This window comes from Anolis carolinensis, chromosome 5 (assembly GCF_035594765.1).
Source record: "Anolis carolinensis isolate JA03-04 chromosome 5, rAnoCar3.1.pri, whole genome shotgun sequence".
In the NCBI taxonomy this organism is placed as follows: Eukaryota; Metazoa; Chordata; class Lepidosauria; order Squamata; family Dactyloidae; genus Anolis; species Anolis carolinensis.
Genome location: NC_085845.1, coordinates 203,264,818 through 203,283,766, shown reverse-complemented (window position 1 = coordinate 203,283,766; position 18,949 = coordinate 203,264,818). Strand labels below are relative to the sequence as shown.

The 18,949-nt window shown below is 42.8% G+C and overlaps 1 protein-coding gene across 1 annotated transcript in view; it reads right to left on the bottom strand.

The window, feature by feature from the left end:
- Positions 1-18,949, bottom strand: part of LOC103280609 (protocadherin-15) — a 75,079-nt gene that overhangs the window by 13,861 nt on the left and 42,269 nt on the right. Inside the window, exons 3-9 of the mRNA XM_062983410.1 lie at positions 16,171-16,385; positions 14,365-14,424; positions 12,908-13,000; positions 10,956-11,042; positions 8,033-8,143; positions 1,147-1,317; positions 640-730 (exon numbers count right to left, since the gene is read on the bottom strand). Coding sequence (XP_062839480.1) covers positions 640-730; positions 1,147-1,317; positions 8,033-8,143; positions 10,956-11,042; positions 12,908-13,000; positions 14,365-14,424; positions 16,171-16,385 — 828 coding nt within the window. The remainder of the gene's footprint in view (positions 1-639; positions 731-1,146; positions 1,318-8,032; positions 8,144-10,955; positions 11,043-12,907; positions 13,001-14,364; positions 14,425-16,170; positions 16,386-18,949) is intronic.

Genomic DNA, 18,949 nt, shown 5'->3' with positions numbered 1-18,949 from the left:
CTGGTAAGCTGCAACACCAAGGATGATGATGATCCTCATCTTCATAATCATCATGGTGGATGTGGCCGCTAGACCTCAAGTCATGGCCCATCTCCTTCTAAAGGTGGTTCGTCTGGGTTGTTGTATGTTTTCTGGGCTGTCTGGCCATGTTCCGGAAGTATTCTCTCCTGTCGTTTCACCCACATCTATGGCAGGCATCCTCAGAGGTTGTGAGGTATGGAGAAACTAAGCAAGGAAGGTTTATATATACCTGTGGAAAGTCCAGGGTGGGAGAAGAACTCTTGTCAGTTGGAGGCCAGTGTGAATGTTGTAATTAATCATCTTAATTAGCATTGAATAGCTTCATCTCCTGGCTTCTTCCTGCCTGGGGGAATCCTTTGTTTGGAGGCATTAGCTCCCCCTGATTGATTCATGTCTGGAACTCCTCTGTTTTCTGAGTGTTGCTTCTTATTTACTGTTCTGATTTTTGAGTTTTTTTAATACTGGGAGCCAGATTTTGTTCATTTCCAACAACACAGTGGTTCCTCTTGCCACCCAAACACATCTCTGTTTCTTCTGTAGCACTGCGAGGGAGACGCACTGACCACCACATTCCCAGTGACCACTGCCCCCTCTGTGACCACCCAATCCATCTGGTACCTGCAAGAATGGAGTAGACAACGGGTGTCCTCAGGTCTCTGTCCCCATCTTCTGCATGGATGGCACCAGGCAGGAAGTGGAGGGGTTCTGTCTGCAAGAGACACACATTGGGTCAGAGGAAGGAAAGGCAGGTGTTGTTGAAGTTTCAAACTATATACTAACTTATTTTGAAGATAAAATGCTGGGTTACTTTAAGTATTATAAGTGCCGAGTCACAGTTAACAGTGATTAAGCATGAGGAGAATGAAAACCTGAAGTTAGGTCTTCATTAAGTGTATATAAGACAATGAAAGCATGAGTGGAACATTGCATCATGCAAGTGTATATGAGAACACCAAGAAGAATACGTTGGGGTAAGGTGATGTGCTTGTGTATGGCAATTGGAGGATTCCAAAGAGAGCTGTGAATACTGTAAACAGCTGCAACAAAAGATAAAGCCTTCCTGTGGAATGATGCTCCTGCATTTGCTGTTTATTGAAAGTATTGCCCCCAACTGCCCTCCCTCACCTTGATTTCCCCTTCCGTGATGTTTGTGGTGTAGATGGGGCTGACACACACACTGGTACCATCATGTGACAGGACGTTGCATGGCAGAAACTGGGGATACTGGTCGTCTCCATCCAGGACATTGACTCGGATCCTGGCCGAAGAGTTGTATCTCTCCTTGGTGTTCATCTCCTGTTGCGGAAGGAAAAGGCATGAGCTGAGAGGACACAAATCCTTCCCTACTCAAGTCATTGTGTCCATTGGAATAACTGGGGGCAGGGCTCCCTGAGATTCCAGAAATATCCACAATCAGCATTGCAAGAAGCTTTAAGAGTTTGCTTGGCCACAAGGAGAACTTGATGATTGTGGTGTCCACCTTGGCTCATAGCACCAACTACGAGGCGCATTGAGACAGCAGAATGAACATGGCATGACACCACTTTGTCTGCCTTGGTTCAATGCTAGGATACTCTGAGAGTTGTAGTTTGGTCTAGAGTTGTAGAGGTCTTTCGCCTTCTCTTTGTCATAGAAGGATAAATCCCTTGTAGAACTACATCTCTGAGAGCTCCATACTGGATTGAGTGTTGCATTACAACTCTGGAGAGCAAGGTTTGCATCCCTACTCAGCCAATGAATCCCAACAGGTAATATAGACCAAGTCACACTCTCTCAGCCTCAGAAGGCAGCAAGGGCCAATCCTGTCCGAACAAATCTTGCAAAATAAAAACAAAAAAAAAACCCTCTGATAAGGTCTCCATAAATTGGAAATGACTTGGAGGCGTAAAACAAGAACAATGCAACAGAATTCAACATTATGCTGCACATGCATCAGCAGGATTCTAGTCTGAATATTTTGGGTTAGGTTTGATGGATGCAACTTTATAAGAACATTAAATTAAATGGATTTGGGTTTTTTTTTAAAAAAATGAAAATGGTAATTATTATTGAGCTAAGACCACCACCTGCTGGAAGGAAGGAGAAAGAAAGATACCATCAAGGAAACAGAGAAGATGGAGAGCAACCAAGGCAGGACAGTAGAGAGACACAAAGAGGTTTAGAAGTACATTGGTTTATAAGATTAAGATAATATACAGTTGGCTCTACATGTTCATGTATTCTGTATCCACGACTTGAAAATATTTTTTTAAAAAATATCTATAACATCTGTATTTTGGTTGTGGGGTAGATATTGAGAATTTCTAGCAACACATACATGATAAAAGGTAAAGGTAACGGATTCCCCTGACGTTAAGTCCAGTCGTGACCGACTCTGGGGGTTGGTGCTCATCTCCATTTCTAAGCCAAAGAGCCAGCGTTGTCCGTAGACTCCTCCAAGGTCATGTGGCCACAGGCATGACTGCATGGAGCGCCATTATCTTCCAGCTGGAGCGGTATCTATTGATCTACTCACATTTGCATGTTTTAGAACTGCTAGGTTGGCAGAAGCTGGAGCTAACAGTGGGTGCTCATTCCGCTCCTGGGATTTGAACCTGAGACCTTTCAGTCTGCAAGTTCAGCAGGTCAGCGCTTTAACACACTTCGCCACCGGGGCTCCACATACATGATAGATCTCAGCAAAACAATACAATGCTAATTAGGGTGATTAACTGAAACATTAATGCTGGCTCCCAGTGACAAAGAACTCTTGCCACACCTTGGTCTCTACACAGATATATATTCTTTCCTTTCCTTATTTAGTTTATCCATACCTCACAACCTCTGAGGATGCCTGCCATAGATGTGGGCGAAACGTCAGGAGAGAATACTTCTGGAACATGGCCACACAGCCCGAAAGACATACAACAACCCTGTTGTTGAAGGCTTTCATGGCCTTCACGGGGTTGTTGTATGTTTTCTGGGCTGTATGGCCATGTTCCAGACGCATTCTCTCCTGATGTTTCGCCCACATCTATGGCAGGCATCCTCAGAAGTTGTGAGGTAACAATACAAGCTATGGGGAGATGTCAAGGTGGAGCTGGCCACACCAAAACAGATCAGTATAAACCTGCAACTTTCATGCTTATCATTCACCGTCAGTGGAACAAAACATCCGGGCGTCCCCTGGGCAACGTCCTTGCAGATGGCCAATTCTCTCACTCCAGAAGCAACTCAGGTTGCTCTCAACACGAAAAAAAAGTGGAAGAATGGACCATCAAGTTATTCTAATGCACAACCTTTGGCTCAGTCATGCAGAGGGCAAAGATCAATGTACAAATGCTTCTGCAATGGTGATAGTGGTTCGCTTGGTTTTGCACCAGAGTGAATTGGAGCCCTGGGTGTGCTGTGCAACTCTGTGCGCTGCAGGTTGCCTCACGTGGACCAGGCATCTCCATAGGGCACACCTGAAGGGCGTCCGGCTCAGAAATGACAAACAAGCAAGTGGGATCAAGGCGGGAGAGGTGTGAGCGAGTGGCGGCATTACGGGCCCCACACTAAGCAGGTAGGCCTGGGCACCTTGCCATCTGGAGCGTGGCCCAGGTCCAACGCCAAGGGCAGGTGTGATTGGAGAGCCAGCGAAGGAGGGCACAGGAGGGCACATGCCATTTGGGGAAAGGGGGAAAACTGCAGAGGACGGGGACTTAGGGGGATGGCTCTCTAAACGTGCCAACCTGATCAGAGGGACTGTGGGTTGGGAGATGAGAATCCCCAGCACCTCTCCGAAGGTGCTGCGGCCGCGGCCATGAGGCCTCTTAGGGAAATTAAAAAGGGGGATTTAAGCCATTAAGGCTGAAAGGGGAGCTGACGAGATCATGTCGCCCCCAATTAGCTGGGGAAGAGGGCTTAGGGAGGCCCAGGCGGAGAGGCTAATGAGGGAGGGCAAGGCGGAGGGAGGGAGGGGTGCCTCAAAATAGATGCTAACAAGCAACTTGGAGAGAGATAAACAAACAGAGAGACTGGTGATGGTGGTGATACTGTTGCACCTCAGCACTGGTTCACCACAGCAGGCTGGGTTTAAACAGTTTATTGATAAAAGACAGCAAAGTCTGAATAAAAAGCAGTAAAGAAGGCAAACATCCAAATGCAATGGCAGTCAGTAAAAAGCAATATTCAAACGCAAATGCAGTCAGTCCAAAAGGCTATAATCCAGAGATAAAAGCATTTTGCAGAATATAGTTCCAAGTCTCTGATATAGGAAATTAGTCCTGAAAACAAAGCAACATGAACTTCAGTGTAAAATCCAAAACACAGATTCCAGGCATGAACATAAACGATAATCCTTAGACAAGACGGGAGATGTGCTTCCAAAAATCAACGTCTGAAATCGTCTGAAATCTTTCCCTGTCTCTCCCGTATTTACCCATGTTTACAAGCCAAAAAAGCATTTCTCTGTCCTTGAGTTCCCAAGTGTTTGCTAGCGATTCTAAGGGAACGTCTGGGACGATGAACCTTTAACCTTAACCACGTATCTCTATCGAAGGAAGACTCCTCTGAGTCACTGCCAGAAACACCTGGAACTTATTGATGTTCGAACTCCTGGGAAAGGTCACCCTTATCATTAGCCTGCAGCCTCTCTGACACTTCCAAACCAGAGACTTTAACATTTCCAGCATCAGAGCCTTTGAGATTTCTCTCTTCAGCATTGCTTTGGTCAGCCTGCAAAACCCTCAAACCCCCTTCATCATCAGACTGAACCACAACAGATGCCATCTAGTCTCCTATTCCTCTAAGTCTTCTCCTGTTGTAAATTCACTTTGTATCAGGTTGTGGTCAGTACCAAAATGCTGACCTTCTGCTTTTGGTGCTTTGGTTTGTCTCCAACCACCACCACCATTTCCTTTTTTGTTCCATATTTCTGTATGCAGTCTCCCCACCCAGCCTAATATTCTCCACAAGTCCCACACTCTTAGCCGCAGAAAGATGTGGATATGTTCACCTTGTTGACTACGGTTGTTCTGGAGGACCTAAAGATTACTAGACAGAACACTTTCCCAGGCATTTGTAAGTCTTCCACTAGAATTTGTGGAACAATGTCCATAGAGTCAAACTGGGGGATCTGCAAATGCCTATAGAGAACACACCTCTAGACAGGAAAAGTGTCCCCAACAAAATTCTATGGTCAACGCCCACAATAATTTCTAATGTAGAACAACTTCTGGTAGAGGTTGACCACTGGAGGACCTAGAGTTTCTTAAAGAGTATACGTCTCTAGACATGTGATTCCAGCATGATTCTATGGTCAATGTCCACCAGATTGTATATGTAGAACACCTTCTGCCAGAAGTTGACCCTTAAGTCGCAAAGGAGTACCTAGAGATCCGTAAAGCAAACACTCCTCCAGGCATTTGTAGGTCCTCCCACTCAATTCTATAGTCAACCTCTACCAGAATTTACAACAGGGGTCCCAAACTTTTTAAACAGGGGGCCAGTTCACAATCCTTCGGACCGTTGGGAGGGCCACACTATAGTTGGCCACTGAGCAATTAATAATAATAATAATAATAATAATAATAATAATAATAATAATAATAATAACAGCAATAATAATAAAAAAGAGTGTTGGAAGAGACCTCTTGGGCCATTGAGTCCAATCCGCTTCTGCCTTTGTGCACTGAAAGCACAAGCAAAGCACCGCTGACAGATGGCCACCCAGCCTCAATGTTAATAATAATAATAATAATAATAATAATAATAATAATAAAGAGGGTTGGAAGAGACCTCTTGGGCCATTGAGTCCAATCTGCTTCTGCCTTTGTGCACCGAAAGCACAAGCAAAGTACCGTTGACAGATGGCCACCCAGCCTCAATGTTAATAATAATAATAATAATAATAATAATAATAATAATAATAATAATAATAGAGGGTTGGAAGAGACCTCTTGGGCCATTGAGTCCAACTCCCTTCTGCCTCTGTGCACCAAAAGCACAAGCAAAACACCCCTGACAGATGGCCACCCAGCCTTAATGTTAATAATAATAATAATAATAATAATAATAATAATAATAATAATAATAATAATAATAAGGGTTGTAAGAGAAGAAGAGACCCCTTGGGTCATTTAGCCCAACCCCCTTATGCTCTTGTGCCATGGGGGCTAGATAAATGGCTCTGATGGGCTGCATCCGGCCCCCGGGCCTTAGTTTGGGGACCCCTGATTTACAACATGGAGTAACTTTTGCTGGAGGTTGACCATAAAGTTGAGGACCTAGAGACTCCTAAACAGACATTCTCTAGTTTGGAAAATTAGCAGGATTTCCACAGTTTCCCCACCTTTTCGGGGACCCTGTGTCCTTAAACCTACAAAAGTGGAGAACTTATTATACCTTCCAAGACAAATAGGATCCCATTTGCTGGCAAGGCAATGGATTGGTTTAAACAATCAATAGTTGAACCACTTTTTCCCTTGGGGTGCCCAGAAAAATGGTCCCAAATGGCCACCTCAAACAATGCCATGGCATAGATATTTATTTATTGTATTTATTTCATTTATATAACACTTTTCTCACCCCTAGATATGCCCGCTGCCACCAATGAATTGATTAGGACCATCTACTCTGTGTCCCATGCTCTTTAACATCTACATGAAACCGCTGGGAGAGGTCATCCGGAGTTTTGGAGTTGGGTGTCACCTCTATGGAGATGACGCACAACTCTACTACTCTTTTCCACCTAATTCCAAGGAGGCCTCTCGGGTGCTGGACGAGTGCCTGGCCGCTGTGTCTATCTGGATGAGGAGGAACAAGCTGAAGATCAATCCCGACAAGACAGAGGTCCTCCTGGTCGATCGTAATCCTGACCGGGGTATAGGGTGGCAACCTGTGCTGGACGGGGTTACACTCCCCCTGAAGCCACAGGTCCGCAGTTTGGGAGTCCTCCTGGATTCATCGCTTACGCTCGAGGCTCAGGCGTCGGCGGTGTCTGGGAGGGCCTTCGCACAATTGAGACTCGTGCGCCAACTGCGACCGTACCTCGATAAGGCTGATCTGGCCGGGGTGGTCCATGCCTTGGTCACCTCCAGACTGGACTACTGGAATGCGCTCTACGTGGGGCTGCCCTTGAAAACGGCTCGGAAGTTCCAACTGGTCCAACGAGCGGCAGCCAGGATGTTAACTGGGACCCCTTACAGAGAGAGGTCAACCCTCCTGTTCAAGGAGCTCCACTGGCTGCCATTTATTTTCCGAGCCCAATTTAAGGTGGAGGTGCTTACCTACAAAGCCCTGAACGGTTTGGGACCATCCTACCTCCGTGACCGCATCTCCGTCTACGAACCCACGCGTTCACTTCGGTCATCTGGAGAGGCCCTGCTCGTGATCCCGCCTGCGTCGCAAGCGTGGTTGGTGGGGATACGAGACAGGGCCTTCTCCGTGGTGGCCCCCCGACTCTGGAACACCCTCCCCAAGGATCTCAGACAGGCCCCTACATTGGCAGTCTTCAGAAAGAACTTGAAGACCTGGCTGTTCCAATGTGCCTTCCCAGATTAATAGGAAATCTCCAACACCAAGTCCCATAAGCACTTTATTAGAACTAAGATCGTATATCGCACTCTGCACTTGCCCTAGAAGCCTTATATTTCACTGGTCACATCAGCACTTTTAATCTTGTACCCATTACTCTGGCCCGGCCCAGTTTTATTGTGTTTTAGCGTATTGTTTATTGCTTGTTGTTTATACTGTTTTAATTGTTTTTAATTTGCCTTTTGTTTTGTATTGTTATATTGTGTGTTGAGGCCTTGGCCTTTGTAAGCCGCATCGAGTCCTTCGGGAGATGCTAGCGGGGTACAAATAAAGTTTAATAATAATAATAATAATAATAATAATAATAATAATAATAATCCTCTTGCAATACGAAATTATCTGTGCCCAATGTTTTGTGATAGTTACACTCAAAACAAGGAACTTCTCCAACTCCGGATACAGCCCTTGTGGATGCCCACCCCACACCTAGCCCATGCCGCCCATCTTTCCTCACCACAGCATGAACCACGAATTCCAGGTGCCTCTTGGTCTCAAAATCCAATGTTCTGGCCAGGACGATCTTTCCGCTGTTGGGCAGGTCGATCCGGAAGTACCTGGCATCGGCCTAGAAAGTTGAAACAGAAGAGGCAGAAGGATGCCAGGTAGAGATCATGCAATCCTGGAGAGAGGTGACTATTGGGGTGTCAAAGCGGGTCCCGCATTGCACTTACAGCTATTCAACCTCCTTATCAAGGACTTGGACAAAGATGGCAGGTTGATCACATTTGCAAATGACCCCAAATTAGGAGGGATGGCTAATACGGAAGAGAACAGAATCAGTATCCAAAATTAACATTCACAGATGAGAAAGCTAAGCCAAAACTAAGCAAATGAAGTCACAGTCCAACTCTCTTCTGCTTTGGCCAGACCTCGCCTGGAAGAATAACCCTGCATCCAGTTCTGGACAAAGCAAGTCAAGGAGAATATGGCCAAGATGGAAGGGCTCCAGAAGAAGCCAACCAAAATGATCAAAGGTCTGGAAATCACAAATCTCTGTGAGGACTTATGGATCTGGGTATATTTATTTTGGAGAAGGGAAGGCTGCGAAGGGACATAATAGCCATGTTTGAACATTTGAAATGAGGTCATGTTTGAGGAAGGTCCAGGCTTGTTTTCTGATATTCTAGAGCAGGCATGGACAAACTTTGACCCTCCAGGTGTTTTGGACTTCAACTTCCTCAATTCCTAGCAGCCTACCAGCTGTTCAACAGAAGAAAACTTTTGCTGTAGAGTTCACTGGAGACTCCTTCTCTGGAGCTTCTTATATAGAGGAAGTTTGGCCAACTATAGGGAGGCTTGGGTTGTGTCGTGCTTTGTGGCAAATTGTGGTTGGACTGTATGGCCCTTGGGGTCTCCTCCAACTCTGTGATTCTATGCATCTAATACTGCATACCGTGGGCCAACACTGCAGGGCAGGAATTTGTAGGATCCGTGGTTGCCCTTCCCTCTCACCGCATCACCTCTTGACCTGTAAATCTGGGCACATGTATTCCCATAATCCACGCCCACGGCCATGTCTAACTGTCCTTGCTCCAGGGGGTAATCTCCCACCCACACACCTGGCCTGTTCAGGATGGCTCTGATTGGCTAGCCCAGCACCCGTTGCCATAGTGAAGCGCACAGCGGGAGATCACCGGAACCTCAAACGGCAGTGTACTGTTCACAATCTCTCATTTGAAATACTAGTGAAGGCGCATTTCACAAAATGGCGACTCTCCTTTTGGGGAGATGTTAGGAATAGCATCAGGGAGGCAAAAATTTAAATCCCCACTTGGGGTTCTTATTGTGACCCACTTGGTGAGTCACAATCTCTTGGTCCCACCAAAAATGCAAACGCTACAGTAAGTGTAAATAGTTGAGATTTCAATCATCCCCTGCTGTGTCTAGGAATCTAACAAGGATGCCCACTCTCTCCTATTCTTTTTTGCTCTAGCAATAGAACTGTTGGAAGAATTAATAAGGAAAAAATATTGAAATTCAAGGCATAAATTCAAGGAACGGGCTGTGGCGCAGGCTGGTGAGCAGCCAGCTGCAGCCAGCTGCAACAAATCACTCTGACCAAGAGGTCATGAGTCCGAGGCCAGCTCAGAACCTGCGTTTGTCTTTGTCTTTGTTCTATGTTAAGGCATTGAATGTTTGCCTTATATGTGTAATGTGATCCGCCCTGAGTCCCCTTCGGGGTGAGAAAGAAGGGCAGAATATAAATACTATAAATAATAAATAAATAAAAACTAAAAATACTGAGCATGAAGTAAATTTACTTGCAGATGATGTTTTATTATTCTTAGCAAACCCAAAACATTGTTTGGGACAAATGCTATTAATTCTGAGGAAAGTTTCAGCTATTTTCAAAACTCAAAATAAATTATGATAAAACAAAATGTTAACTATAATGTCCAAGGAAGATCAATTAGATCCTAGCAGCAGAATCATTAGCAGAATTGATGGGGGAAATATTGAAATTCAGGATATAAGAATTAAAAGATACTGAGCATAAAATAAATTTATTCACAGATGATGTTTTATTATTCTTATCAAACCCAAAAGAATGTTTGGGATTAGCTGCAATTAATTTTGAGGAAAGTTTCAGATATATTCAGGACTTAAAAATAAATTATGGTAAAGCAAAGATATGAACTATAAACATAGGCATGGAAGATCAATCAGATCTTTAAAAGTGTCCTCTTTAAGAATATCTAGGTCCCCCATCATGACTTTAGGCCCCATGAGAACATAGCTCTAGGAATTGTATGGTCTAATACAGGCAAGGGCAAACTTCAGCCCTCCAAATGTTTTGGACTTCCACTCCTTCAATTCCTAACAGCCTACCTGACCCAAGTATTACAATCTAGTAAATATGGTTTATATGCTTTGGAAAGCATAGAGAATGGTTAACCCCACTTTGGTGTTTGTTTTGCTGTCATGCCCTTGTTCAGAAGATTCCACCTCACTTTCTGTCTCTGTGAGAATTGGATTTTGAAAAATGTGTCTTGTTGTTCTTGGCAATGGGTTGGACTGGATGGCCCATGAGCTCTTTTCCAACTCTATGATTCTAAGGATTGGAGATAGATTCAGTGGAGACTCCTTATCCCTCTGATAACATCTCTTCAAGGAGTAATTTCCCTTCCAAGGAGCAGATTTCTCTCACTTCCTATTGTCTCATTCTCATTCTTAACTATGAGTCATATGTAAGTCGAATGTCTGTAACTTGCGGGTAGACTGTAGGTATGTATGTGTGTGTGTATACACACACATACAGATATACAGATAGATATCTCTCTCCCTTTGAATGAATTCATGGAAACAGACCAGTCTCCTAGACCGTTACTCTTGCTGTGGTCATCAGAGGAGGTTTGCAGGCTGCGGCAGGGACTCACCGATGTGCTGTCAATGACGTACATGAGGGTGTCCCCATCGGCATCCTCCGCCTGAGTGCTGAAGACCACTGAGTGAACAGCCGCCAGCTGAGAGCAAAGAATGAGAGAGGGAGGGTTGGGTTAGGGAGCAAAGAGCAACCTATCAACCTATGAAAAGGTTAAGCATCCCATATCTGAAATGTTTAGGATGAAAAGTTTGAGGTCTTTGATTTTTTCAGATTTTGGAATTTCTGAATATTTACCAAATATGGGCCAACTTCAGACCTCCAGGCTTTTTGGACTTCAACTCCCACCATTCCTAACATCCAGTAGGCTTTTAGGAATTGTGGGAACTGAAGTCCAAAACTCCTGGAGGGCCCAAGTTGGCCCATGCCTGGCATACTGTCCATGCACATTTGCGGTTTTGACTATTGTGCATTTAATTACAATGTTATTTCTAGGAATCTTTAGGAGACTCCAGTGTGATTCTACAGTCAAATGTGGAGGAATGGCTGTACAAACATAAGGGGACATTTTGAAGATGAGACTCTGGTTATTATTGTTGTTGTTATAATTACACCATGCAACACGATTTTGGTTCCTGGGTTATAAATGCCATTTTCTAATTGTTTCTATCATAAAAGCATGGACAAAGTTTATTAAACTGCAAAATTGTGGGACATCCTGCAGCACATTTTGCTCTAGTTTTTCAATGAATCTCTCATAGAGTCTCAACTAATTCAACATAATTTGTGGCAGCCACAAAAATTAAGTTTCTGGAGTATAACACCTATTTTCAAAGTAAGGACAGCACAATTAAACAGGAAATAACACTTTCAAACCAGGAACAGAAGATTTTTCAAATTCTGTTACGTAATGTTATTATTATTACTATTATTATCACAACAGAGCAAGAAGAGCAAAAAAAAGAATTAAATATAAAAGTTATAAGATAAAAGTATTTGCAGATGATGTAGCGATAGTGTTAGATGATCCCTTGTATACAGATAAAACATTTGAACTCTTTTCGGAAAGAACATGGAAAGATGTCAGGATTTAAAATCAATAAGGAGAAAATAACTGTTTTGACTAAGTATTTGACTAAAATGGAACTAAAAACTTGAGAAACATGCACAAAATGTCAAATATTTGGGAGTTAATATCCCTTTAAAATTTTTAACTTATTTCATGATAATTATGATAAAAAGAGGCTAAGGTGGAAGGGTCACTTACAGATAGAATTTCAGCTGTAAGGGTGAATGTATTACCTATGATGTTGCTCTTGTTCCAAATGTTATAATCAATGGTATTCCATTTAAATAATGACAAAAAGATTTGTCAACCTTCATTTAGCAACCAAAGAGATCCAGGGTAAGAGCTAAATATTACAAGATGATAAAAAAAGAGGAGGAATGGGTCTTCCTAACTTGGAAACATATCATCATGCTTGTTGTTTCTCATGGTTGAAAGATTGGTTAACATTGAGAAACAAAAGATTATTATTACTATTAGAACTAGATGATCTGAAACTTGATCTGAAACTTGCAGTTTGAAACTGCTTTATATGGTCAACGTAGATTCATATAATGCAATTCAATGCAGTTATACTACATTACATGAGTCTACACTGACCATATAATGCTGTTTTAAACTGTGTTGTATGGCATTGTAGATGGGGGCCTTACTCTCTATCTAGGAGAAAATAATGGAGAAAATTGTTTTATTTGCATCCCACCACAATCTGTTATTGTCGTTGTTGTATCAGCAGAGGAAAAGAGGATATGGAGTTGTTGTTGTTGATTATTGGAAGAAGAGAAGAGGGGCAGGGTCATGCCTTTCTCAATAGGCTCAGATAAAAGCAAACTGCTACATCCTTTCCTAGCTTGCCTCTTTTGCCCCATTGATAATATCTTTTGTCATCTTGGCCAAATTTTGATAACCTAGTTTTCATCTCTTTCTGGGTATGGACTCACCTCGCTGATGTTCTGGGTCATAATGCTGTCTTCATGAAAGCGTGGCTTGTTGTCATTCTCATTCATCACTTGGACTATGATCCTGTATTCGACCTGAGAGCAAAGAAGGAGTAAGTATCAGTGTGGTTGCCTGAACTTGACCTACTTTGCTGGGAGTAATAGGAACAGGGAAACCTGTACTAGTAGGAAAGTGATGCTTGTGATGACTCATGGGCCTTGTAGTCCTGTTCCTAGTACTATTGTGGCAGACGAAGAGGAAAACATGGGGTTTTCGCCGATTCAGCAAGAGCCGGAGTCCCTTCACCTGCAGGATGTTGATGTTTGCCCTCAAGAATTCAGCCAAACAGGCCTTGGGCAGAACTCCCCTCCGTTTCCCAGGAAGGAATCTTATTCTAGAGAAAGGGGAGTCAGAGAAGCCCAACGGAGGAGTTTACGCATAGCAGCCAAACATCAAGCTGATTAGGCCTGCTTCCCTTGGGAAATTCTAAGGAGTCACACATCTGGACAAAGTTGGGTTTCGCTTCTCGTTCTCTAGGGAAAGAGTTCTGTTGGCAGGAAAACGAGACCCAATATAGGTGTTTGGCGCGAGGGATTCTTTGCGGAGTCAATTGATCACCTTCAGGAGAGAGATCGTGTGTGGACTTCGTACCCCAGTTCCTTGCTTCCCGGATCAAGCTTCAAGCCTTGCCCTGCCTCGCGGTTTTACCACGGACCCTGCTTCATGCTTCATGTTTTGCCTTGTCTCCAGTCACGGACCTAGTCAAGAATCAAGTTTATTTCCAGCCTTGTTGTCAAGCTTCATTGGACTCTAAGACTCTGTTATTTCCCCACACTATTGCTTGGCAAAGTGTGTGTTTCGGTCAAGTGGATTAAAACTTTGAACTCTAATATCATTTATTGGACAATACATTTTTGGACTATATTTGACCTCATTTGAAAGGTCTGCTTCTGAACTATATTCTTCACTTGTTTTTATTGATTTTATATATTTCTTTAATAAAGATATTAGATAGAGACTGGCCTCTGTGTAAGGTTATTGGTGCCCAGCAGCCAGGGACCTGACATGCTAGTTTTCTACTGCTCCAGAGACTAAGGCATGGAGGAAGAGATTTAAACTTCAGGAAAAATTCCACCTAAACATTTGCAGATGATATACTGATAGTTTTAGATGATCTCTTGTATATGGGTAGAAGTTTGAACTCTATTCCTGTTTGACTATGGAATGAGCCGCTTCCTGGGAGTCCAGTGGAGTCTCCTTCTCTGAAAGTTGTAGAGGGTGGATGACCATCTGTCGAGAAGGATTGGATAGTTCTTCCTGACTATCAGAAAGGGGTCAGACTGCATGGCTCTTGTAGTCCCTTCCAACCCTAGGATTCTATTATTCTGTATTACAAAAAAAAGCAAAAAGCGGGACACCTCTAGAGTTAAAATGTTTCAAAAAAATCACAATTTTGTACCGGTGAGAAACCATCTTCCGTACAAGTGAAGGACACCATCAAAACAGGGGTTTCCAGCACCTGAAACATAAAACAAAGAAACAGGTGTAGCTGCAGGGTCTCATGCTTTGCAATGCCAGGGATTTGGATACTGGAGGTGTTGGACATAACTAAAATATCTGCCTTTAGTGTTTTTTTCAAGTGAAATATAGAGCTGGGATGAGCCATGAAACTGAGAAGGAAGATAAACAGTCCATAAAGAGTTACTTTAGCCAAAGGAGCCACCAACCCCCAGCACTTGTTGTGGTCCAAACTACTCACAGTACTGACCAAAACAGATAGAGCCTATTCTAGACATCAGTATTTCATAGGAAATTAGAATTATGGAGACATGGCACATAAGCAACATCTACTGCATATCTGAGGTCTATATGACCAGCATAGAATGGATCCAGAGCTTGTTTGTTGTTTAGAAGGATGTTCTCAGGGTCTGACACTGTATGTAGCCCTAACTTCTGGTTGTTTCATAATATGGCATTTATAGCATTTGCAGTATTGCAGAAATGAGAGAGCACAGCGAAACAATGCAGGCCATGGATGAGATCTTAGCTAGTATCCAACAAGAGTTAATTAGGTCAATTGCAACAGACCATAGCCATTTGGATTAGTAACCACTGATGGCCTTTTTACCAGTGACAAATTGACCTGACCCCTTTCAAGGGTTCATCTACATTGTAGGACAGGCATGGGCAAACTTGGGCCCTCCCTCCAGGTGTTTTGGACTTCAACTCCCACCATTCCTAACAGCCTACCAGAGGTTAGGAATGGTGGGAGTTGAAGTCCAAAACACCTGGAGGGAGGGCCCAAGTTTGCCCATGTTTGATGTAGAGCCAGCCCAAGTTGACATCACTCATAAACTTGTCGTTTGGACAGTCAACCCAAAGGCCAGTTGTGTTGGATTATGGTTGTATGTGTATGAAATGTAAATCAAGTGTTTCTACAGTTTAGCAAGAGTGTGTGTTTAGTAATGAAACAGTTAACAGCAGGCTAGTTTGACAGACAGCCTGCTGTGACCTATGGGGACCTTTGGAGGTCGGAACTTCCTGCAGACTGAGGAATGTGTTTCTTATCTCGTGTGTGTTGAGCTGTGCTTGCCGAGGTGAGAGGCTAAAGAGAAATGCCAGCTCAGAGTGACAGCTTTTGCTGTGCTTTGTAAATATGTATTATAGATATTGAATAAATGTTTGGACTTTAGACTACAGATGTCTTTGGGCCTGACATTGAACAGAGGAATTGGTGTGACAGACGATTGCAACCAATTCATCAGGGTGCTAATCTGGAGAAGATGATCGATGGAGTTTGAAGAAACCCACCCAGCACCCACCCTGACCCCTGACTCTGCATCATCCCTGTTAATGTGGGATTTGTGTATTGGTAGTGTTTAAATGAAATTTGTGTCTGGCATGTATTGCATACTGATTGCATCACCCAGAGTATGCTATAGTCTATAAAGAGTTAATTACTGAGAAGCTGTGTTGACCTTGATGTGTGGCTGGAACCAGGGAGTGTCCAGAGACAAGTGTGTTTGTATATTACTGATTGCATCAGTTGAGATCTTGCTCTGTTCTGAGTTGTGTCTGCCTAGAGTGAAAGCCAAGTCCTGTGTTCATCTGCAAGTCTGTTTGTCTTGTACAGTAAAGCTTTGTATATATTTTTAACATTGTCTCTGACGTCTCTTCGTTCTCCGCTCCATTGACAACATACAACTGCTGCTACGCTGCGAATTACTCTGACAATCCCATATTGACAAGTTGGGGGTCAACCCACCTCTTTGTCCAGCACCTTCTCCTCCGAGGCGTTCAACCGCACCGTCTTCCCATCCAGGTAGAACCAGTTGGCATCCATGCCACTCAAGGTCAGCTGCACGGTGCTGCTCTCCGGGTCGCCAAACACCGACAAGTGGGAGACCAAAGTGCCGTGTGGACTGTTCTCCGGGATTTCGGTGAAGATGTTGCTGCCCCCGCTGCACTGGTCGGCTACCACTGCAGGCACCATGAAACAAAGACAGAAAGAAAGATTCACTATTATCGTATGATCATAGAATTGGAAGGGATCTCTAAAGGTACAATCTCTTCTTACGGACAGGCAGAATCAAAGCTGTCAGGGTTCCCCATACAAAAGGCACTTGGGTTCATGCCGATCCCTGGATTCTGCAGCCTCCAAATCCTGATCTTTAAATGCTTTGAATGCGATTTCCTGTTATATTGCACTTTATTGTCCATTTCAACTGTGAAATTACCTTCCCCATTTGGCACATTCTGCACTGGGTTCTATGAATTAGTCTCCTGTTTTAATATTGTATGTGTTTCATGTCTATTTTAACGATTGTTTTTACTGATATTGATGTTTTTATTGGTATAATTGTTTTATTGCTGTGTTATTGATATTTATTGTTTTATCGGGCTAGGCCCCATGTAAGCCACCCCAAGTCCCTTCAGGGAGATGGGGCGGGGTATAAAAATAAAGTTGTTGTTATTATTATTATTATTATTATTATTATTATTATTATTATTATTTCTAGGGGGTTGGACTGGATGGCCCATGAGGTCTCTTTCAACCCTAGGATTCCATGATCTGTTGCATGCACTTTTAAAACTGCTATTTTCATCTGCTCTTCCTGCTTCTGGGCCAGGCTGTGGTGCAGGCTGGTGAGTAGCCAGCTGCAATAAATCACTATGACCAAGAGGTCGTGAGTTCGAAGCCAGCCCATGTCTGAGTGAGCACTCGACAATTAAAATAGCAGAAATGTGATATGACAACTGTATGACTAAATGACAGACCCTTTTGGACTTGAAATATATATTTATATGCATAATTATGTAGGTTTTTAAGGTTCTTAATCTTAATGTAATTTTTTTATTTAAATGGATTTTTAATAGTGACGTAATTTGTTTTTATGTATGTCTTTATATTGTAAGACGCCCGGAGTCTCCTGATGGGTGAGAAGGGTGGGGTAGAAATGATCTAATAGATAATAAATAATAAAATAAAATAATAGCCCTGCTCATTGTTGACCTAAGCAAGCCGAAAGGTAGTTGCATCTATCAAGTAGGAAATTTAGGTACTGCTTATGCGGGGAGGCTAACTTAACTAATTTACGACACCATAAAAATCATCCATCAGCTTTGTTAATCCAACTGCATGCCTTGATCCAAAATTATATCCAAATCTTCTGAAACTTGTGCCACTGAGACAAAGAAGAAACTGACATTCCCAGGATTTGTACAGCCAATTTGTATTTCTTCATCAGTCAAAATAGATACAGTAGAGTCTCACTTATCCAACACTCGCTTATCCAATGTTCTGGATTATCCAACGCATTTTTGTAGTCAATGTTTTCAATACATTGTGATATTTTGGTGCTAAATTCATAAATACAGTAATTACTACATAGTAATTACTTAGTAATTACGTAGTAACTACTTTTTCTGTCAAATTTGTTGTATAACACGATGTTTGGGTGCTTAATTTGTAAAATCATAACCTAATTTGATGTTTAATAGGCTTTTCCTTAATCCCTCCTTATTATCCAACATATTTGCTTATCCAACGTTCTGCTGGCCTGTTTACGTTGGATAAGTGAGACTCTACTGTATATAGAGATCTAAATGCATTACCTTAACAAAAACAATTAATATACATACAACAATTGCGTTTACCTCTAGGGTTTAGAAAAGGCAATATGTACTCTATAGCAAATGCATTGTGTTCAATCTCTTAATACTGAAGATATGGTATTGCTATTGATTGGAAGGTATCAGTGTTTACAAAATTTATGAGCATCACAGTGAGTATTTACTCTATAAATTCTTGAAATTGAAAGTATAGAATTGCATGACTTTGAGAAAAACTATGAACACAGAGAGGCACAAATACCAAGTGATGTAGCAGCTTAAACGACTGGTTTAAAATATACAATTTTCCATTGGGGATGGCAGTGTTTTCGTAACAATATTTATGAATGCAGAGTCAGCTTGTGAAGCCATAGGAACATCTGAGGAATGGGGAAGCCTTGCAAACCCTAATGTGATTTAAACCCTTAATCCAAAGCAGCTTGCGGAGAGCTTTTCCTTCTGTCCACAAAAGGTTTCGGGAATTATTCATTAATGATTTCCACCTCCCTCCTTCTCCCAGTCTGGTGTCACTCCGTCTAGCACAACGGCACGCATTTGAAGGGCAGGTGGGGATACAAGGGTGGCCTTTTTTGCATCACACACACAATGGGACTTCCATATACCTAGCACATCCCCGGAGCTTTTCACTTCTGGTTGTGATTTATCATTGATTTTTGGTCCATCAGTCTAACCATTGAAAATATGTTATTTCACAGAATCATACAAGGGTTGAATGAAAAGTAATGCCTCCACCTTCGTAACTCCTCAGCAGATAGCAGTCCTGGTCTGCGGCAGGTCCTGGCTTCCTCAGGAGACTCTCCTCTACAATTAGTTCCATTTGGCGGGAAGCCTTGGCATTGAACGGTTGTGTTGTTAAAGTGCCAAGTATGGAAGCCTGTGCAAACGAGAAGCCTTAGCATTGAACGGTTGTA